The sequence below is a fragment of the Taurulus bubalis genome (assembly GCF_910589615.1).
Source record: "Taurulus bubalis genome assembly, chromosome: 17".
In the NCBI taxonomy this organism is placed as follows: domain Eukaryota; kingdom Metazoa; phylum Chordata; class Actinopteri; order Perciformes; family Cottidae; genus Taurulus; species Taurulus bubalis.
In genome coordinates this window covers 9,056,304-9,079,814 of record NC_136605.1, presented here as the reverse complement: position 1 = coordinate 9,079,814, position 23,511 = coordinate 9,056,304, and the positions used below count along the sequence as shown (strand labels likewise).

The following is a 23,511-nucleotide window of genomic DNA, read 5'->3' as shown; positions in this document are numbered from 1 at the left end:
CACCACTGTGACCCTGTGATTGTGAGGGGAATTTATCTGTTTCAGGGACAGTGTGCGATACTGTTAACTTGACCAGCGGCCGTGTTTTATTTTGTTACTTGTTATAAAAGAGCAAAAGTAGAAGTGCATTACGAGTGCCACCGACACACTTCTTATGATGCAATGATGCACTAGACTAGAGGTATAACCAGCTAGAAGAAATAGCTATAGCTCAGAGAGGAGTGGAGAGGCCTACTTCATATATCTCAACTATACTGAATACCAGCTAATTAATTGTTGCTAGTGAGGTGTGCCAGCGATCGAAAGTAATGTGACTGTAATAAGTACAAATGTAAGTATATTCAGGCTGATTGCATTGCTTTTCAACAAAAGATGGCTGCTTTCCAACTTCTTCTCCTCTTTTCTGTTCTACTACTTAGAAAAGTGATGTCAACAGGTGCAACCAAAATCAGTGTAATTCAGTAGCAAGAAAAAACTACTTCAACATATATACATGAGAAATATATATATATATATATATATATATATATATATATATATATATATATATATATATATATATATATATATATATACAGAGAGAGAGAGAGAGAGAGAGAGAGAGATCCTTCACCAATATAAAAATGTGTAAAAATGTCTGCAGTTTAATGGCATTTGCACTAATAACATTACTACTCCCACACAATCAAACATTTCTATTATATTTCTATAAGACATATGTTATATTTAAAAAGGCTTTTACCATTATTTTCTGCATTGAAAACGTTCATTTACAATGTCAATGCATACTCATTAACGCATATTGTCCATCAACAAAGGTATTTCCCCTTATTAGTTAGAATAGACCTCCTCTCAGGACAGTGGGGGTTTGTGCACAATGTGCTTGATTGACATCTCCCCCAGTCAAACAATACCCAGTATTGTTTAGTATTGTATGTGTGCTGTTGCAACAGTTCCTGTTTCTACTTTAGTGAACCGATTGATAGCATCTGTGCCTGCTATATTTAAGTGACCTGAAAGCATGACTCTGTAAGCACCTATGAACGTCTGAGGGACTATTGGTTTTAATGTCACTTTATTGTGCACCTGAGTCCTTTTGTGTTCAGCAATACAATTAAAAACATATTTTAATTTCAGCAACTCTGTGGCTGTTAGCTGTTGGATCCTAATTGCAGACACAGTAAAGACGGGAGACATTCTGCTGGTGTGGAATCCTTTTTGCTGTGTGTGACTGGTCCCTGTGTTTTGATAGTAATTAAGATGTGTGTCATTTTCATTCTTCGCTCATGCATTGCAGGCGAGTAATCATCAGGGTTATTCCTGCTCTCACAGGGTGGAATGTATTAATAGAGCCCCACCTTTTTTAATTCAACATCAGGACCTCAAAAATGGGGCCGAGCCAAGACGGGCCCCACGCCATATTAGTCACAATGCACTGGGGTCCAGGATAGAAATGGTAACATCATGGCTCTGAAAAATTGTCCTTTCTGACATAAAAATGATAATATGATGCAAGTTTAATAGAGAGTTACACCCACCCAGAATGCAGGAATTTCTGTAAGTTAAAGGAGTATTCAGAGAGCTGCTGGATGTCTGTGATCTCTGCTGCTTTACCTTTTAGAGATTGTTCAGAGTGAACGAATTTAAAGAGATAGAGTCGTCTTCTGTTTTTCAGTTACACATCTCAGAGCCGTTGAACTGCAGATGGATGTCGCTCCCGTTCTGTGAGTGTGTATATAGACCTCACCATCGCCCTGTGCCACAATGTGCATACAGACACTGAGTGGAATATAAATCAAGCATCATAGAGCCTGATCATGCACAATACATGGTGCAGTGACACCAATCTGATGCTCAACTATAGATCAAAACCTACGCCACAGGCATCTATGGGGCGACTCCTATTAACCCCTTACATAGACCATGAGTTCAGCTTTAGTCTTCACGTTTCTCTCCAGACATGCTCTGCAGGATGTTGTTACAAGCCTCGCTACAGCTCATATTTAAATGTAGTTAGAGTTCATTGTAATCCCAGTTATGTGACTGTCTAATACATTATGAGTCAGTGCAGCCCAGGGGGAAGTGTTTGGAGAGGGTTTTGGGCAGACTAATTCAATTTTAACTGTCTCTGAATAGACTCCAGACAGTCCCAGAACAGCATACTATAAACAGTGGAGTGAAAGCCAGGGCTTCATTAGAAGGTCTGCGTGCCACGACGACAGCTGATTTCATTGTGGCACCCGTTCACCGTGGTGTCACATGCAACAATCATCTTGGATCGCTCCCCAGGCTGGCCCAGGTCCCGGGGTCTGGCCCGGTCCATTCCTCCGCTCGCTTTGTGACCGCGGAGAGCGAAGTTCTCACACAGAGTTGGACCGCTCACTGGTTCTACACCAGTGGCACTGCAGGCAGCCTCAGTTGCCCTAAGATCAAGGAGTGTTGGTGTATTGATCGCGCGCTGCCTTGTTTCAACATCCGATCCCTTCGTACCACACAAACAGTTTGTGCCATGTTCGAGACAGCCCCTCTATGCAAGAGTGGAGTCTGTTTACTGCCGATTCCTCAAGAAGGCCAGGTGTGAGAGGGAATATAAACACACCTGACACTGAAACCTCCACGCTGAAGGTATATCTCTCCCTAAGGGCTATCTTGGCCTTTGTTGCTTTATTTTGGCCTCTTCTGCCGGACTCAAAGCCACCTCTGGGATCAACTGACTTTTCCCTTCACCAGCCAAAGCCGGACTGTTGAAACCTAGCGCTTCCACTCCTGCTGCCCTCTGTCCACCTTAGCAGGGCAGGCTGCACACAGCTATTTGTTTTAGGAACCGAAGAATGTGCCCATTGTCCGTCTGCAGCCATCCTGAACCGACTGCTATAAATGAGCCTTTTGTCCGAGCCCTCCGTCCTCCCCCGCCATCCTGGTGCAGACAGAACTTATCCTGCGCCGGGCGGAGACCATGATGGGGTTTAATGGTAGGTAGAAAGAAAGAGGGAGAAAGAGACATACAGCGGGAGGAGGGGGAGGAGTGGGGGGAAGGGGATGTAAGAAGGGACACCAGGGGAACCGGAGGATATTTAGTTTTGGAGACAGGTGCATTCATCTTCTCCCCTGCACACGTGAGGGACAACATGTGCCTTATCAGGGCGAAGAGAACCTGCAGGGGCTCCCCGGTGAATGGACTTTGTGATTAATGCCACAGCTGCGCTGTCAGACTGTGTGTTATAGAGGCTAATCATCTCCTCACGGGACTGAAGCGACACTGATTTGATGCTATTTCCACAGTTATCATAATTTCTGCATTACAGTTGTGGTGGATTCCACGTCCTACTGCGAGTTGTATTCTATTTAACAATGGCTGAAAGACTGAATATTATTGAAACTCTGTGAGTTTGATTTTCTGCATTCATTAATATTAATATTCTTCTAAAATAAAGGTTTATAATATGACTGCTTTTATTTTTTAAGCTGAGTTTCTTTGTCCAAATTCTCAGAATTATTTGCTGTGGGTTGCCACAAATCGTTAATATCCGACAACATAAAGGCTAGAACAGAACTGCAAGGCCGAGACGTTGGTTTGAGAATAAAAACAAAAATGTCCTCACTGAAACAGCATTACAGAGACAAAATAACCATAGAGCTGCCCTACTGCCTCCACCACTAATATAAATACATGAGGGTGTAGAGGAATTAATGTTGCCTTTGCTGCCAGGCATGCTCAACCCTCCATAGCGCAGAGCAGCAGGACACATGAATAAACTGCACTTGGTCAGAGACCCCCTACACACACTCACGTCACACAGCACACGTTTATACACTCCCTCACACACGTGTGTGGCCCTACCTCTTTCTCTCTTTCAACCTTTTTTGCTTGGTTTGAAAAGGTGTAAAGTGTATGCTGGAGCGAAAGCTGCAGCTTATGTTTCATTTACAGACCACGGAACTGGAGATGGTTTCACAGTGTGCGATGAGTGAAGGGAACACACACACACACACCCTCATGCACAAGCACACGCGCGTAAAACTAGGATCAAAGAAATCAGAAGTTCCTACACACACATACACACACAAAACGACAATGGGTATAGCGCTGGTGAGTAAAGGATCAAAGATACAGGCTTTTAATTCTAGGCACAAGGTAAGCACTGAAGAGTTTGCTGCTGAGGCTTGAAACCAAGTAATAAGGGTCTCATCTGTTGAGATGCTGATACTGAGGTGACAACTGGGCTACTCAGAGGGGACACACTGCTTGAATAAAGATTAGCATCCCAAACTGAAGGTAAAGCCCCTGCAGAGACAGCGGGAGAGTTTATGGGACGAGTATTTGAGGCTACGGTCTGGCAGGATAGCAATAAGGACATGGTTTTATAGCCCTGTCTGTTTTTATACCTCTCACTGATCATGAGGTTGAGTATTGACACTAAATTAAGGTTGTTCCTGGCATAGTAAAAAAAACGTGACCATGTTTGTTGGGGGTTGACGTGATCTTTCATCAATACAACTGATGCAAGCGTGTGCAAGATGAGAAAAGACTAAATGTTTGTAAGATAATTTTGTCAGTCTCTGCTTGAGACCTTGGATATATTGTATATACTGGTTCCACTTTATCTAATCACTATATTTCCATGACTTCAGGTGCTAAAGAGTAACTTTAACACTCACCGTGCTAAAGTTAGGGAAGAGGCTGAGGGGGGAGGATCCATTGAGTCTGAAGGGCAGGAGGTGTTTGAGGTCGAGCTGAGGGTGCAGAGGCCGTCCCGGGATGGGGAGGGAAGCCAGAAGGGGGTTGCCCTGGGCCGATGTACCTGGAAAACACAAAGAGATGTGAGAAGTTGAAAAAGAGCAGGACATGTTAACACAGAGGACATTTCTGCCCCAGTGTGATTATAGGAGTGGAACTGAACTGATGGCTTCCAAAAGGTCAGGTGCTGCGCTCAGAGGAGGCCTGACTTTGATTTATTTGGTACCAGAGGCACCATTACACCTCCAGCTGACATCCAACACACATTATACAACTCTAGTGTGTGTGTGTGTGTGTGTGTGTGTGTGTGTGTGTGTGTGTTTCTCTTCTTATACAGACAATAGGAGATGTACACGGGCACTTTTGCTGGAGACTTAATACTCCCATCACCCCAATTGCCCAGGCTGATCCCCCAAGGACAAGCCACGAGTCCTCCTGTGCATACACACACACACACAAACACACACACACACACACACACACACACACACACACACACATACGCACACACACACAAACACAGAAACACATCATTTAATTACTGATTTATTGGCAAAGGAAAGGTGCCTGTGCGAGGGGGAAGATGGGAGATATCGGATTTCAAATGGACCAGGGATGAAGAGATTTCTAATTTTCCGCTTGGCTGCGTTTCAGTGGACCAGTGTGCTCACCGGTGCACAGGCACTTATCCCAGCGCCAGGATCAATCATCAGTGTCAGCTGCGGGTCACCGTGGCCACACCAACGTATGCCTATCATGTGAGCCCCCCTCCAACACCGTGAGGTGGTAGTACTCGATACTTGACTTAACGCACACCACAGTCAAAAAAAGCAATCACTGACTTTACAATAATACTAACGGCTTAGAAATACAGAAAAACAGCGGCCGAACAAAAAGAGCTTCTTGTCAGAAAAGGGGAGGGAGATGTGTAAGATTTCAGAGACAGATGGTGAGATAAAAAAAAGACAGAAACACTTGTCTGTGATAATTGATAACATATTCATAGCTGAGTTTATCATGAATGATGCTACTTTTTGTTATCACTATGAGAAAAGACAGAATTCAACACCGAGTCTTGGCCAGTCGTGTTGCACATGGAACTCAAATAGACAGAAGTTAATTTACTAATCTAAACCCTGTTGACTTGAGAACTACCTTTGCAAAATAGCACAATATTTCTTGCAAAAGCCAATCAGAGCAGACTGGGCTTTTTTTTTTTGGGAGGGAGGCTTACAGAGACAGACACTTAAACAGAGCATTTCAGAAAAGAGGGTGAATACAGGGATAGACTGTATGAGAAAAATACAGTTTTTTGAACATTAAAGCATGTAAACATGTTCCAGTACAAACCCAAAATACAAGTATAGACCTGCAAATTGGCATGCTATGTCTCCTTTAAGGTTAAGAAAAGACCCTGTTTAAATAAAAAGCCAACTTTAATTATAGGTCTGCTGTCTCCACCATGAAAACCAAGTGCACTATACACACACATCTACTATCTCAACCTGTTTTTTTGCTGCTGTATGTTCTGTGTGAAGCACAGAACAGAGTGATGGATGGAGAAATGTGTCAGTAGTCTGGCCCATGGCTTGGCAGGATTGGTGTATGTGGTTGGTGGGTGGTTAGGCTAAAAGACTGGAGCGCTGAGCATATGCTCCTCCGTGCCGGGCTAAAGCCTTTGCTATGTGTGGCTCTCCTCTGCTGTTTGTCTGACACCCAGAGAGATGCAGCAAAGGTTGGACGCAGGCAGCCTCCAGACACGTGGGCAGCAGCCGGCGGGAGATCGCTCACACACTCAGCACACATACACATTCGCAGAGAAAACGAGGAGAAGCCGAGTCTTCTCTTGGCAGCGCTATCAGAGGAAAAGCTGGGCTTGCAGGGAGGACGGTTATCAGCTGATAGTTCTTCCCCACCTCTCTGTGACTCCCTCGGCAGCTTATTAAATCAGGTGCTGGCTGTTTGCCTTTTTGGATGATAACGGAAGCACAGCCCGAATCCAAGCATGTACGACAGCGAGTGAAGGCGTGTATGTGTGTGTGTGTGTGTGTGTATGCTTTTCTTGTATGTACTAGACCAGTATCACACGCACACACACAAACGCATACAAAGAGAACTACCTACCTACGCACCTTTGAAAACAAATAGCTCCCGGGGCAAGAAAGAAGTCAATAGGAAGTCACATAACATGCACGGCACATATTGCGTGTGATTCCAGCAGGAGTACACTTTAAAGCAAAGCAACATGCATTTTTCGAGCACATTTTTAGTGATTTTCAGTGTGTTTTTGTGCGTGTACGAGCAAGGAGGAAGGCTTATTTCAGCTTGCAGCCCCTGATAGCCTCCTTCTCACACACTGCGTCATTTTCCACTCATTTAATGTGTGTCTGAACATATGTATGCGTATGTCGTTATGTGCACATATGCTCTTTCTGACCTTCTGCGTCGAGGCTCAGGTTTATTTACGCCTCAGTTGTGGTCCGAGGTCCAGACAACCACTGGCAGTTGAGGCAAGGCCTGAAACCAAATGTCCGGCCTCTTTCTCTCTCCCAGATGAATTTGCTAACGGATGCGACTGCCTCCGCCAGTCTCCGCCAGTCTGTCCCCAGGCAGGCCTCCTCCTCCTCATCATCATCCTCCTCCTCCTCCAACCATCACAACAACGCATTCCTCCCTCTCATGACTCACTGGGCTTTGTTACACAACAGCCACCGTCACATCGCATCTACTCGGATGTTTGTGTGGTACATCCGAGCCACAGAATTATTTTCTTCTTGCACATATGAGAAAATAATGGATTCCATCGTGCACAAGCAAACATACTGAGCCTTCCTTCCTCATTACTCTTCTACTCTCACAGAATTAGCCATTCAACATTGAGGCCTTCTACTGTAATTCTCTTGTCATCACTCTAGTGCTCCCTTAGGTTTCTGACAAATTGCCTTTTCTCACATCTAAATACCTACGCCCTGCCCCCGTGCTTTGCGTATCCCTGCAAAGTGCTGCTGAGCGGCACAGGAAGGAGAAAAGGAGAGTCGGGTGGAGAGAAAACTGCCTTTCTATTTGTGGCCCAGTGTAATTATGTGGGATAGATGCTGGCACAGCAGGGTTGAGGTTGGTAGAGTTGATCTCCACTTTTTCCCTCGGACTGTTATAGCCTCTCAAAAGATGCACCACAATTTCGCTTCGTATGATCTTGCTTAAAACGGCCATTTCGAGACCTCCAAAAAAAGACTAGTTCGTTTGAGCAAGAGCCCCAATACAACATATATTTACGCTCAAGCATGGACTAAACAAAGTGGACATGGTCACTGTAAGGTCACCCGCTGGTTTGTGGACTACAGCTTTGAAAAATTCATTTTTAGGTGGCCAAAATGTTACAATTATCTTTCACAAACTGAAAACACACTTTTAAAGGGTTAAAGTTATGAGACTGAAACACAAGACACTCCCAGATCGGACAATGCCGTCGCAGCAACCTGTCAATCACAACGTAGTCGTGCCCTAAAGCATACTCTGCTTTATGACCTATTTTACTCTAATTGATTTACTTCATGAGCGTCATGCTGTATTGAAGATACACTCATGTATACAATGTTTACTGAGGTAATAAATCAAGAGAGAAGTAGGGTCATTTTCTCATAGACTTGTATACAATCAGACTTTTTGCAACCGGAACAGACAAGTCCACTTTGAGAGAAGGTTGCGATTGGTTGGATCAACATAAGTATAAAATATTTTCCAGTAATTCATTTTTTCACCAAAAAAGAATTGCGTCAACTTATTTCTCATCACCTAGTTTCAATATTTGTAGACGCCAGTATGACATAAGTCTCTTTATCGTCATTTGTGTCGCACCGAGAAGGAAACATCACTGAAAAAACCAGGACACCGTACTGCTGCTAGCGATGCGCCCTTGTGGATCCCTGAGGACACGCATGACTTCGGCTGTACTGTTTGTATAAAAAGACAAAAGGCTGCTGTGTTGAAGTAAAGTAACGTAAGCATGTTGAAATCCTTTGTGCGGTTTTTAAATAATACACCAGTGGAGGAGTTGGCTTTGTCATCTAGTTTTGTGTTTTTTTCTTCTTGGTAAAGTGATTGTGGGATTGCCGGGTTAAAAGCTGTTGATTTCTGCAAAAGACATTATTCACCAACTCTCTGCTGCTCAGCCGCGAGTGCCTGCCTGCTGAGTAACAGTTGGATTGTCAGATAGACCTTCGCCATCAGGCCTCCGATCCGATTATCCAGCTGTGATAATGAATATCTACACATCTAAACTTGAATATGGTGAACAGAGAAATTTGCATGGAAAATTGCTGACCGGTGAAATGATGAGCACTAAGTGCAGGCATAATGCGAGCATAATTACCCTGCACCATGTGGATGATTCTTTTGTCAGTTGCCAAGAACACACCTCTCTTTTTGATGATGTTTAGCAGAGTCCTCATGTGCCAGTACCAAATGTGTAGACACTCGAGCTCTGACACACACAGTCGAGAGTCATAACAGGATGATGCACATTGTGCATCTGCCGCACTGTTGCCACGCTGTTTCCCCATCCCCCAGCCACCCCGCCAACTTCCCAGCAGCCGCTGCCCTGCCTCTGATGGGACTGGATCTGACAGAGCAGGAAGAGCCGGCAACTACAACCCTACACATTAATATAGAACGGGAGCCTTTTAGTTACAATAACCCAACCAACAGGAGGCTTCTTTTTGACCGAGGTATGAAATAACCCAAGACATGCAATGCATACAAATGGCTTCCTCAGACACGTTGCGACTGGAAATTGTAAATTAGCCTCATGGTGTATTTGAGACTTACGGACGTTTGAGGGCATGAAATGACATTGCACTTCCTCTGGATGTCCAAATGTACTCCACTGAGAAACAGAGAGAGAGACAAAGTGGGAGGGAGAGAAAAGTGACTCTTAACAGCCAATTAGCTTCCGCTTGATCATGAGGTGGTTTGAGGGCCACCGTGGGAACCATTATAGCATGGAGGGAGAACATTAAGCACAATCAGTTTAATTAAAAACTGCAGCTTTTTATTCATCTCCATCCCCAGCCATTCCTCCCTCAGTTCACTTCTCCACCGCGCCCTAAAATATGATGATAATCTGCAGACCTGAGTTAAATAAAATAGGGTGCTATAGGATTGATTATATGAAAAAAGAGATGATGAAAGAACTTCAATCAGCCACCAATTATGCCAATTTGATTGGTTCAAATGCATGAAACAGGAAAGAATTATGTGTCTCCACAACTGCAGTTCTCATCATGATGCATGCAGTTATTCTAAAAATGAGACTCAAACCTGGAAAGTGGCCAAATAAATACATTACTGAAGCTGCTTTTGCATTCAAAATGAGCTTCTTGGAGTTTTTTTTATCTGCAAGACACTTTTTTTTATTTCAGAAGAGAAACATAAACTATTCTTAATGGCATGCAATTTAAAATTTCCACAAAGAGCCCTTTTATTATACCCTCCCTCTTTTCCCTCTCTCGTTTCCTTACCTTCAAGCCTTTAAAGTTGTTTTATCAAATCATATTTTCGCTCTTTTTTTTCTGGGTCACTCAACATGCCGTGCTGGCTGCACTGTGACTTTATTTTGTGTACTGGGGTGTGTAAGCCAATGACTGTGTGTACTGCACATGACAGCTTTTATTCCGATGTGTGTGCAGCAGACAGATACAGTTTATTCGGTAAATATGTGCAAGGAATATTTGAGCAGAACAGAGCGAGGGGAGAAGAATTTGCAGGAATCTAATAATCTACATGATAAAAATGTTGGCGGAGATATTTCCAGCCGAGATACTGGAGTCAGTATAACATTGTGAGGATTTTTCTTGTGACCAATATATTTAATTTCAGAACTTCCTTTCTGCGACCCTTTTTGAAGATAATCTGCTCTTTAAAAAAAATCTGAAATATATGTGGCTGTGCCCTCCTTTCTCTTCCTTTTCCCAGGATTGCAGGTGGCAGATTGCTGCACGTGGCCTGATTATATGCAAGGCTAAGCTCAGTTTGCCCCCCGACTGAAAATAGAGCGCTCTCTGCGAAGGAAGATGACTTCAGAACTTTTCTTTCACATGCAGCTTTAGAAGAATTATACAAAGTCAGACCCTGAGTTATCTCTCAGTCAACCCCCAAAATCCCACCTCTATTCAGTCGGGCTTCTGCTCTCCTTCTGCGTCGGGTAAATTTCTAATCATTCTAGCGCTTTGTTAATCACAGACGACACAATGAGAAGGAGTGAGATAAGAATGCAGGAGAGCCCTCATGCCGCTCCGTCACAGCGTGGATGCGAGTATATAGAGGCTTGTTTACAGCTTATAAATCAAATATGACCTGACATTGAAGTTTAAAAGAGATCAATATCCAGCCGCTGGCTTCAGCTGTGATGCTTCCTCATCAGAGAAAGATATCAACCTTTGCCTGTTACCCGCATTGATAAACAACAAGGTTAAAATTCAATTATGGGAAGTACTGTGCACTGAGAGAGGGAGGTCAAAAAGACCCTGACATTGCTGTCTCTTTTCTTGCTGTTATAATGTAACACATTGGCATTAATGAATGCTATTTTACATGAAAAGCTAAGATTTAAACAAATTCAATATTTTACCTCAAACTACAGAAGAAATGTCAACGCTATGTTTGGGTCTATACATTGTTTGGCTCAGCCGTGAGTTTCGGCAGTGCGACGATGGCAGAGGGACCTCGTAGAGATGCTTCTTCTCCCGGGCAGTGTCTATAATGACTTCTGTCAGGCACGCAGCGAACAGCGCGTTGCTGCCGAACCCAACCTGAGCACAGGCAAAGCCCATCTGTCAAGCTGAGACGATAAGCCCGGAGCCACCCAGAAACAAATTGCTCAGCTTCCCCACTGCGAGGCCCTACGAGGCAGACGGCTACGGGTAAGGCGACGAAGATGCTAGTCCTGATGCTACGCAGGAAAAAAGAGGAGGAGATGGGAAATATCACACACATTAATCTATGCAGATGGCGCCGATGGCCAGCCATTGCTCTGCCGGAGCAGCAGCTGTACGCAGAACTTCAACGTGACGATAAACGGCAAAGAAAGAAGAAGAAGAAAAAAATACGGAAAAATAATTTTTTATTTGCTTTCAAGCCTTAGGGTGAGCAGCTTTAATAAGTCCCCCACAATTTCTTAATCTCCTCTCTTTTGCTTTGCAAAGATAATGACAGCTGTCGGACCTTTCCCTCTAGGTAGAAACTAACTTTTATGACAATCTGTTGAAAAGGTGGGAGATGATCAAAGCCAGAAAACTATGACAGTTGTAACATCTGTCTGAGAGAGTCAACACTGGCATTATCTTCCTTTCATTACGATAACCAGCATAACCAACTTGCAGTGGCGCGTAAAAACACAAATAAACTTATTCCGAATCCATGCCCATACACACACACACACACACACACACGTATGCAACAACTCAGGGCTGCAGGAATTCTGCAGGAGTGACAGGAACTCAGATGAGGTTCATTTCCTCAACAAATTGAGTCATTTGTGGAAGTGGAATTAAGTGCAACATCGTTTTTTACATGAATAAATATCAGGCTGGTCAACCAAGCATCACACAGCCATCATGCCAACTGTGACAGGTCATTATAAATTGATTAGATGTGGTGGGCAGGCCGGGCTGGCAGGATCTCTGAGAGAGAGAGAGGGAATTGGTGTACAGGAGAAAATAAGCACACAAGACAGAGGTTGCTTTCTAATTTTAACTCCTCGGCTGAGGAGTTGAGAGGAGCAGGAGATGAAAACAAAATCGCTCAGACACAAAAGGTGGTTATACGAGGCTGTGACGAATGTGAAGCGAAAATGAAGTTGTAGTTGGGCTGAACAAAGTGGCTATATCCTCTCTTGAATTTCTTCAAATAGTGTATCACAACACACACACACACACACACACACACACACACACACACACACACACACACACACACACACACACACACACACACAGACACACACGAGAAAGGCTCTTTCCAAGTAATGATTCATTTACACTCACACTCTTATCGCAGGCGAGAACATTCCATTTATTTATATAAACGACACTAGAAAACATCTTGCAGAGAGCATTGCATTGTGCATTACTTTTTGCATCATTACATTAATGTTCATGCAAAAGAGCTCCTGTATTTGCTGCAAGCCAGTAAATTGCCTTCATAGAGCGGCTCTTTTTTTTCTTTCCATCAAATGGTCTGCTGATCATCTTTGTTAATTCCACCTGAATTTGTTTTCCTCGTTCATTCCGTCTTTCCAGGGTTCTCGTTTGAGACTTTTCATCAGCTAATTTGAATTCTGCTTTCAGGCGTGTGTCTAGAGCCATTTAAAACTCTTAATGGAAATGTGTACTGGCTATTGAAAGGCAAAGCTTTCCTGTTCTTTTTAAGTCTTAGCTGTAGGGCCATGAATTTCTTTTCTACCTTTTAACACATAGCAGGGGAGTGGAAGACAGCTCTCATATTATTTGAGGAACAGAAAGGCAGTTACATGAGAATTATGACACGTGAATACGACTGTGGTAATGAAAGTCCTTCAGCTGTGAGGGTTAGCACAGTGGTAATGCATAAATTAGCTCATATTCCATAATGTCGAGATAACACGTCAAGAAAAAACTGGAAGATAATTAAAAGATCATTAAAATTAGCCAAATGTGCTTTCAAGATATAACATCTTTGTTGACTGAAGGCAAAACTGAGAGACAATTTATTGAAATAATTTACCCCCTCAAAATGACCGCGCTCAGGGAAAAGGTCGGCTCAAAGACAATGCCAATATCGAAGAACAATTACCCCTTGGTTGCTCTTTTTAAAATGCCCTCACTCTCAATCAGACTAACAGAGCTAATTTTGCCCAACCTGGACTGTAATAGTTTTAAATCAACCTCATGCCTCAGAGTCACCGACAGAATAATTGCTCAGGAGCGTGAAGATTAATCTACAGAAGCACATCTGTGGGACCTAATTTACGGGTTGCAGTGCCATGCCTTGTGGATCCATTAGACTCATTGGGTTTTCAATCCTGTGTACAGCATGTGCAACTAAACAAAGGTAAAACAATGGGTGGGAAACAAGCAAACACAATTATGCACAAACTATCACATGCACGCAGTTTCCAACACGTATGTACATACACGCACAACGTGTGCAATGAAGACAGATGCAGAAAGAAACAGCTGCGAAAAACTGCCTCAAATGACTAGTTTCTTATCACGCCGACGTCTAAACACCTGTTAATGGAGAAGAAGTCAGGCTCAGACACAGTCAACACATTTTAACAAAGGAGGAAAAGTGTCATCGTTTGATAAACGCTGGCCCCTAATCAGCGGCGGCTAAGAAACTTGGATTGTGAGCCACTTTCAGGCTGAGAGGACGGAGCCGCTCGACAAGCTCTTTGAAGAGAAACAGCTGCAAGCTGCAAATTGGAAAGTCTTTGTGAGAATCTGCTCTGCCCTTTGTTATCTTCTTCCTCCTCTCCTCGCAGTGCTGGCATGCAGATGTCTCCTCTCATTCCTCATGAGTAATTACAGAGATGGGAGAACGGCATGAAGGGATCATTCGACATACGAGACATTGTACTGCAGGCGGCACACCCGAGCCAGGCAGCCGGCGTCTTTAAATAGGAAAACTTCACCGCAGCAAATGATTTAGCACGTCGCTCTGCAGCTGCCTACTTCGTGGTGCTTCCAAAAATGGCGCACCAGACACAATATGTGACCACCCAGGGTGTTTTTTTACTATATACCCTCCACTCTAGCTGTAAGGCCCTCCTGCTCTGCCTGGGTGCAGAGGAGAGACATGGGGCCGAGCAGATAAGGATTCTTATCAGAGCCTGTGCAGGTGTTTGAAGGAGTGAGGCCATCACAGGATTCCCAAGTTGTTATTGGTCAGCAGGATTTCCCTCGATGTGAAGAGAAAACGAAGCGCAGAGGGATGGGTCGAAGTGGCGAAGGGAGTTGTGTGGCCCGGGTGTTATAATTGTGAATTCCCTCAGAGTGCCGCAGTACAGCGCGTCTTGGACACCTGCTGGTGTGGCGATAAAGAGCGAAAAGCAATCACTGCAGCTAGCCGGCAGCCCCAACTGGCATCTTGCTGCCTCTCAACCTGCTACTTGGGTATTTCTCTCAAACACAACTGGCTTTCTGTTATAGGTCAGCTCCTTACGCGAGAGGAGAGGAGGAGAGAGGAGAGGAGAGGAGAGGAGAGGAGAGGAGAGGAAAGGCTATTTTGTTAACAGTTAGTCCAGTTAAGAGTCCAACTGTATCAGCATGATCCGTCTGCAAATCTAAAAAATGCAAAGCAGTCTGTGTGGAGGAAGTTCCTCGTTCAACTACAGGCTGCCATTTCAAACTAACTTCATTACCCACAGAGGTCAAGGACACGTAGTCTCGCTGCAAGTGGGTCCTCAGACTCTCTAGAGAGCATTTCTCATTAGCGTGATTCCGGCTCAGGAATATAATGCGAATCCTTGGGATGAATCTTTGCTCGTCACGGAGAGACCATCAGCTGTTGCAGTCAACCAGCGCCGTCTCCTGAATTATTCATTTCCTGTTTACAGCAGGCGACAGGTGCGTGACCTCTGTGATGAGTGCCCAGGGTGTCTGGGAGAAGTGGTGACAAGGGAAGGTGAGGAGGGATGGGGAGGGGAGGAAACCTCGGAGGGACAGTACTGGAGAAGTGGAGGAGGAGAGGGAGAAATCAGAGGAAACTGCCAATTTGTCAGACTCAGGTGCTCGGTTTAGGCTTGGGGCTACATTTGCTTTTTCATGCTTTTGCTTTTAATTCTGTGGCAGGAAATACAGCTTTAGCAGACTTTTAGTTATGGCTTCATGGAAGGTTTTTTGATGGGGGTTGAAGCAGGGGTAAAAAAAAGCAAGTAAGGTGAATTCCCCCTAAATGTTAGAGTGAAACCAAGGGTGGCAGGGGAGTTGAGGAGGTCTGCCAAGCTTGAGCTGCACATCGGCTGAGTGGCATTTACTGTAACCTTTCCCCTGGCTTTTAATAACTGCCGCGGAAACAGCAGAAACACGGATCACTGCCATTCACAGCGGACGCCTGGGAAATCCAGACGCATCTCCTGCCGCTGTGGCCACACAGACCCAGTAAACACCCAGAGAGGACCACGAAGTCCAACACTGAGTCGCTTTTCTGCTCTATGAAAACACTATTATCAGTATGCAAGCATAAATGAGATGTAATAGAGGTATGGCGGATAAGAAAAGAAGAGGAGCGCCGCTGAAAGTCAAAGGAACAGCGACGGACAGACAAAGAGGGTAGAGGCTGGAAATAAGCGGATGTTGTCAAAAAAACACAGGCAAACCCGTCTGGTTTGTTTAGCTTAACACGAAAGAAATACCAAACTGAATCAGGAATTCAATCTGGTTCACTCAGCCTGAACAATAGTCTCTGACACCTGATAGGCCTCCCCTTTATTCACACGTATTGATGTGGACATCTGCATGGACACACACACACACACACACACACACACAAGAATGCATTCAAAGCAAACACACACTGTCTGTATGATGCATGGGCTTCACCTTCAGGCAACCGGGGAAAGAGACAGAAATTTCTCCCCTTCGGCCATCTACTGCTTTAGACAAAAATAACAAACGGCTGAATGATATAGTGAGCTGTCCCCTCTGGTTGTAGAGCGGGAATGGAACCACATCTCCGAGACAGCAGGTACAAATGGCCCGTCTCTATAACCGTCTTCTCTTTCTCTCTCTCTCGTTCTCTCAGCTGTGCATCCACAGAGACCTTGGCAGATCTCAAAGACAGATTAATCTCGATTGAAAGGCGCTGAAGTGTCCTCAAGCGTCAAAGCATTGCTACTTATCGCCGGAGAGCACAGTGGAGACGATCCAATGAAAAGACTGAAAATAAGCGCTGAGGTCATTTGGGATGGACGAACACCCGCACAGTGGGCAGGACTGTAAAGTGCGCACGGACTAGATTAAACCCTTGTTGTGTGGAGTTCTGATCCAACAGAAGTCTGTCTTGTTAACCTTGGACTGCTGCTGTTGGAGCTGCATGGATGTCGTGGTTCCAGCATTAGTACCACAGTGTGTGCTGCTGAGAGAAACCTTTTCCTCTCACATGAAATCATCTGGAACATGATTTTAATGTAGCACTATAACATTACCGCTTCACTTTGCAACACTGCCTAAACTCTCCATTTGTCAGGGGTCACCAGAGGGAAGCAGACTGTTGAGTAGATTTTTAGGTTTTGAAACACCAAACTGTAAAACTATATATTTAGAGGAACCAACGAACATTTTGTTATTCACTTAATGATAATAGAGTTGATCTAATTGAACGCGTGGGACTTTGAAATGATGAGATTAGTGAATGTTCTCTTCAGTAAATTAAGTTTCTAAAGAAACATAATTAGCATAGTAGGAGACTTCCCAGCAGACATTGGTCTTATATCATTGAACGTGTTAGCTTGAGTTAGTGGAATTAACTCAGCTGGTTTTACATCATCATGACTCACAGTATGATATGACTTTAAATAATATTTTAAGACAGCAGCAAAATCCATAAATTTTGGGTGTAAATAATGAACATAAAATGCTTTACATTTCTTTCTCATTGCATGCTCTTTGTTACTTTAGGCATGACACAATGCCAGGATCTATTTGAAATACAACTCCACATTTTATTGTATCCTCGAGGCAAACTAATACCAAATTGACATGATATTATTGATTGCTGACTTTTTTTTAAATAAAATGTAATGCCCACAATCTATTTCATTGAAGTTTAAAGCCCCAGAAAACTTCAAATCTTATAGAGGTGGATTGGGAGAATTGTATTAGCGGCTGAGCCTCAGCTTGGAGCTAACGGTTCTAACATTGCTAACAGTACAAACTACAGCAACATTGCTGACAGAGCTAACAGTGAACAACCCGAAAAACTAAATGCATACAAATGTCTTTCGGGATTATTTATAGAAGAGTTCAATCCTAAACTAATATGCTTCATGTGGGAATGTTTTGATCAACCCACCAACTGTCAACAGACTCTGATTAAAATGTTGTTGAATCCTGATTGGTTCATGACATCATCCTTATCTAACAAATTGCCACCCACCTCAAACCAGTGAGAATAACACATAATAGTGCATATGCTCATCATGTGGATCCACCACTTGCAGTTAGACACTTATTGATAGTTTACAGGGCCTTTAAAATCAGCCAAAATCCGACTGCAGCAAAGGGCATTAAAATATTTACTGGGCAAGTAAATGGGCAAGTCAAGTTGGAGCGCTTTCGCAGCTCGCAGGGCTCCATCTTGGCATCGCCAGACCAATGTTGACTCTGGTTTAAGCACTCTCTTTGTCAGAGGCCTTTTTAGCCAAAGAATGTGTGTTCTTTCTCGAGGAAAATCTGGAAGGCTGCCTCTAGCTGGACGCTTCAAACTGGACCGAGCAATGCTGTGTGAGAAGGCACTTTCTTGAGGGCAAAGGCTTAAGAGTGTGACTTCGTTCTCTGCAGAGGTAGACATTACTCCACTATATCTTTAAATAGTTGTTTGCTGTTATATTAATGTACACAATCTCATCAATTATTTGGGATTTTTGTCACCCAGAGGGAGAAATCAGTTTTTTCGCCTGTCAGTATCTTTTATGACATGAAAATATTATTTATTACTCATTGACAAGTTTGTGGGACTTTTTTCAGTTTTGAAAACTATACCTTTTTTTATTTGTATTTGTTAGGCCACTTTCTACATCTATATTCTTTCGAATGATTAATTAGTGACATGATTTAGACACTCAATCCGTCAATATTATTTTTTATGTCAGGAGCAATACATTATAAATAATAAAAAGCATATGTTTTGAATAAAATCATGCCGCAAATTTAGATCTTACATAAAGTGTGGCATAGACTACAATATCCTGTACCTCTAAACACTCCTGTCTATTTGGCTATAATTTGTGTTACTTTTAATACATGTGTATTTAAAAGAACTTTCAACAGAAATGAATGTAACATTGAATGTGAGTTGCAGATATAAAATCCAGCTGGGGATGGTACCATGGTGGAGTGGGCTGTGACAAGGTCTTACCACACAGTTGCATCAGTCCTTACATCAATCCCATATTTACACTTACATACATCTTAAGGCAGCATCTAAGGGAGTCATCGCTATTAAGTTGACAAAAGTCTGGTGTAACGTGAGCTTTGTTGACCTTTGGTTATAACACTGTAACCCCGGGTCAGCTAACCCACTTCAGACTGTCTGCGTCTGTCTGCTGAGACAAAGAGGATTTACCGCTAATCTGGCTAAACAACAGCAGCAGAGCACACAATAACACTCCAGAGAATAGGATTAAACGTGATTATCAAGAGGGAACAATTACCTTTAATAAAATCAATTTTGCTGATTGACAGAGAGAACAAGAAAGAGGACGAGAGCAAATTGTTATTTGATTGGATTTGATTAGACTTGAGCTTGTATAGGATGACACTTGAGAAAAAGAAGAAAAAAAAACAATGATTTAAACTGTTTTGGATTTGAAAACTATGACCCTGACATGAGTTAATCCTTATTTCAAACAACATAAATCAGAATTGTTGACCCAAAAACTTGAGGTGGTACTGATGTATTTGCACAAGGTTTAAATTTTGCTGCTCAGTTATCCAGAGGGAAGCTCTCACCCTTCATGACACAAGCCAACAAAAAGCAGCACAAGCTCGAGTACCAAAAAGGCACAAAGGCAGCTGATGAGCTGACAAAAAGGTTTGATTGTAACACCGAGCAAATGTTGGATTTGATTGCAGCAATGAGGAAATGGCTTTAACAGGTGGAAGTGTAGCTGGGGAAGTGTACAATTCACAATCCCGCCTCATTAGTAAGCAAATTAATTCAATCACCTCTCTTTGGTAAGCGACTTGATAAATCCCTTCAAAGTGGTGTGTGGCTTCAACCACGGCAGCTTTAATAGATGCAGAGCTGCTAATGCATCGCTCTCATTGACGCATGCGCTCGCTATTCCGCTAAGATTAACCTGAACACAATTGTTGGCCTCAAGCAAAAAAAAAAAAAATCAATGAGGTTGAGGCTCTGTGGGGAGCAGTGAGGAATATTATTTATTTTTTAAAGCTTTACAAATTTTATTCATAGTCCCTGGAGAGAGCCAACTGCAGTGAGTTTATGCTTGAGGGGAGGGCAGGAGCGCCAAACGGGCAGGTCCATGTTGGAGAATGCAGATTTGAGACGACAAGCTGTGTCCTCCACGGAGGCTAAAAGAAGAGCAGGCGCAGCTCCTTTGGCCCCAAACTAAGAGAGAGTTTCACCCAGATCAGAGAAAAGCACTGTAACACCATCACTACAACCCGCCAATGTCCAAGACACAGCAGGGCGTGTCCACTGGGACTCTAATCTGAGACATGAGAATTAAAAGATACAGATAACAAGATGGTCGAACACAGACTTGTGCCTCGAGTCTGATTCTGAACACTGAAAAATGTCTTCAATGGCGCCTTGACATTTGCGGCATTAAAGGCCAATCAATGTATTTGTTGTGTCAAAGCAGCACAGAAGCGTTCATTCAGCAACGACTTAGTCAAACGCAGACCAAACTTATCTCGCTATGCCTGGCAACAAATCCACCCTGCAGCCCTAATCAATTCGTTAGACCGCCTCTTTTTGAACACATACATGCACGTACACACACGTACACACACACACACACACACACACACACACACTCGCACGCACGAGCGTGAGCCACTGTGATGATTAGCTTGTCCCACTTAATCACTTCCTATTAGAGACACCTGCAAGGTTGCAGCAGTCTTGTGTGATTATGTGTAATCATTGAAATGTCACATTCGAATGATAAGCAGCACGGTAAAATGGCTCCAAGCACACCATGGAATCACCGGCTATTCTCATGCATGGGGGAAAAATATTTATTTAAGTCTCACAAATGTAGAAAAAAATAAACATATTCACACAAGACTCACAAATATAATCTCACACACAATTTAGCATATGCTTCGCAGGCGTTTAAATACACACAAGCGAAGCACCCACACTCGGTTGGGGGGTGGTGGGGGGGAGGATATCTGCTGTGGATAAAAGACATCCCTTATCAGCTTCTTCATAGAGGAGCTGGGAATGAAGGCATTTTCTCAAATGAAAGGCGGCCTTTGGAGATAAGCCGAGAGAGAGCGAGCTCAACTAAGCTTTCAGATTGGACTGGGCCTGCAGAGGGAACAGAGGAGGACGGGAAGCAAAAAAAAACCTGAACGGATGGATGGAATGAGAGATGGGTAGATTGTGGATGAAGTGCTGGGAGGACGGTGCAGGCTCGTATTTGGTGCCGTGTTGTGCTCTGAGGCAGATGCGTGCCGACACAGGAGGAGTGCGCGGCTTTTGTCCGCCGTGGAAGTGCTTTCATCAAGCGTATTTAGAGGATGTGGGCGTGAAAGCTATTGTGTTGACCCCGGTTTTTGTCTGTGCCGGCGTGCACGTGTGTGTCGATGCCTTCTGTCTATCCCTGTGCTCGTATGCTGGCCCTGTCTGCACAGCGAGCTGGCACATCTTCTCTGCTGCTGTGAGCCGCGCTAGAATAACCCACTTCAAAGAGGCCCATTGTCACACACTAATGTGGCAAACGGCAGCTAGCGAGACTGGATATTCCCTCTGAGATGGGGGAGGAAGAGTGGCGTGGGAGGGGATGGAGAGCAGGTGGGGGGGGGGGGGGGAGAGGAAAAGAGAGAGAGAGAAAGAGAGAGAGAGAGAGGGAGGTTTGTTCGCAAACTCACTGCTGTGCCAACATTAATCATGTAGACTCTCATAAAATCATTAGAGCTGATCATTCCCAGTCAGGCTCAGTACTGACGACAGGAAGCGAATGCCAATTTCTGTAGGAGATGTAAGCCAACACACAGACACACTCAGAAACAGCGATAACACACACCTTTGTAGTGCAAAATATCAACACAGAGAAGTGAGACAGCTGAACTAAACAGCAGGTGACTTGAGATGTATTTATGTACAAAGCTCGTACATCTTCGGCGTGTTTCATATATAATTATGTTTGCAGACCCAAAAACGCCCATGCACTGTATTTATGTACTTGCAACCAGATTTTTTTTCTCTCCCACCAAACTCATTTAGGTATTTTCATATTCTGTTTGTGTGTACTCATTGCAGTCCCATTACAGATTTATACCACTGATGGCATTTAAATGTGTCTCTGCCTGAACAAAGAATGCAATTTCTATATTTGCATTTGTGGTTTTTCATTTGATTTAAGTGTATCATAAATTGGCAATGTGTGCTCTGCTGTGCACAAGCTCTGCCAATTTAAATGTGTCGCTGTGTGTGTGTGTGTGTACAGAAAATGCTTACTATTTATACTGGGGATTGCCTCGTGTGTGTGTGTGTGTTGGTTTGCACGGAAAATGCAAACCATATGCTTTGTTGATTGCATTTTGTCAATTGATTTATGTATATTTATTTGTTGTTTAAGCACAGCTGATATGCTGAGATCTACTTTTTGTGTGCGTTTGTGTGTTTGCAAAAAATGGATACTATAATTTATGTATTGTGTTTGCCTTTTTCCAATAAATTATACATTTCGTGCAAGTCTTAATTTTGTAAAGTTTATCCACATACATTATTTAAGATTGAGGAGATTTTTTGTTTCTCAACTGACTTTTATTTAGCTTTTATGTTTTTACTGCTGTTTACAACTGCTGTAAACAAACATTTGACAGAACACATATCTAAGTTTATTGAAAGGGCCGGGGATCAATTTATGAGAGATAACAATACAGATTTCTGCTGGTACAGCAGCTCTTTAGTTAAGTGTGAATGCAGCCTCTATTATGTGTCCAATACTGTCCATATAATTGTGCTTGTGTGTACTGCACTAGTACAAGGATCGGACATTAATTCCCAGCCACTGTAATTAATCTGCCGAGCGGTGAGCTGTTAAACGCTCCTGAAATGGCGTGCAGTACAGGCGTAGGTCAGCCTCCCGATGGCTAACAAAGAGCTGCAGCAAAGACAGCCATGAGAGCCGGATCACTGAGTCTTCTGTTCACACTTACCACCATTTACACACTAGCTGCACTCTATTATGCACATTGGACCCTGGAGTATTGCAGATCGGGGGTCAGGGCACCAGGTTCTGATGGCTGGAGTTGACTGTAAAGTCAATGTCCTTTGTTACTTTCTCAGCTGCTGATCCTGCTTACAAACGCACTTGAGACACTGAGAGGGAATAAGAGTGTGCACTCCTTCTCAAGTTATATTCCCTTTAAGTTTCAATCCGTTCTGTGTCCCACCCGTCTCAGTTTCTAGCGCTCTTTTTCTTTTCTTTATGCACTACTTCTCATCCTTTAGTCGGGTCTGTCCCTCTCAACAGCCTTTAACTCTTCTCCCAATCATTTATGTCGAGGTCAGAGAATGAGGTGGAGGAGAAGTCGACCATTTCCGTCAGAAGCTGCATTACCTGCTAAAGATCAATGAATTCACAAGGGCAGACAAACACACACACACACACACACACACACACACACACACACACACACACACACGCACACACACACACACACACACAGGTTTTGGTGACGAGTGCAGCGCGGGACCATTTCTCATGTTGTCAGAGCTCCCGCTGGGCCTCACATATGCCTGCAGCGCTGAGCATCCAGAAGCCTTCACTCCAGCAGACGGGCTAATCAAACCCACGCTGTCACTTCAGCGAA

The 23,511-nt window shown here is 43.6% G+C and overlaps 1 protein-coding gene across 1 annotated transcript in view; it reads right to left on the bottom strand.

Moving 5' to 3' along the window:
• Window positions 1-23,511, bottom strand: part of znf385c (zinc finger protein 385C) — a gene marked incomplete at both ends in the record, with an annotated part of 71,286 nt that overhangs the window by 14,431 nt on the left and 33,344 nt on the right. The window contains one exon of the mRNA XM_079233246.1: window positions 4,660-4,802. Within this exon, the coding sequence (XP_079089372.1) occupies window positions 4,660-4,802 (143 nt within the window). The remainder of the gene's footprint in view (window positions 1-4,659; window positions 4,803-23,511) is intronic.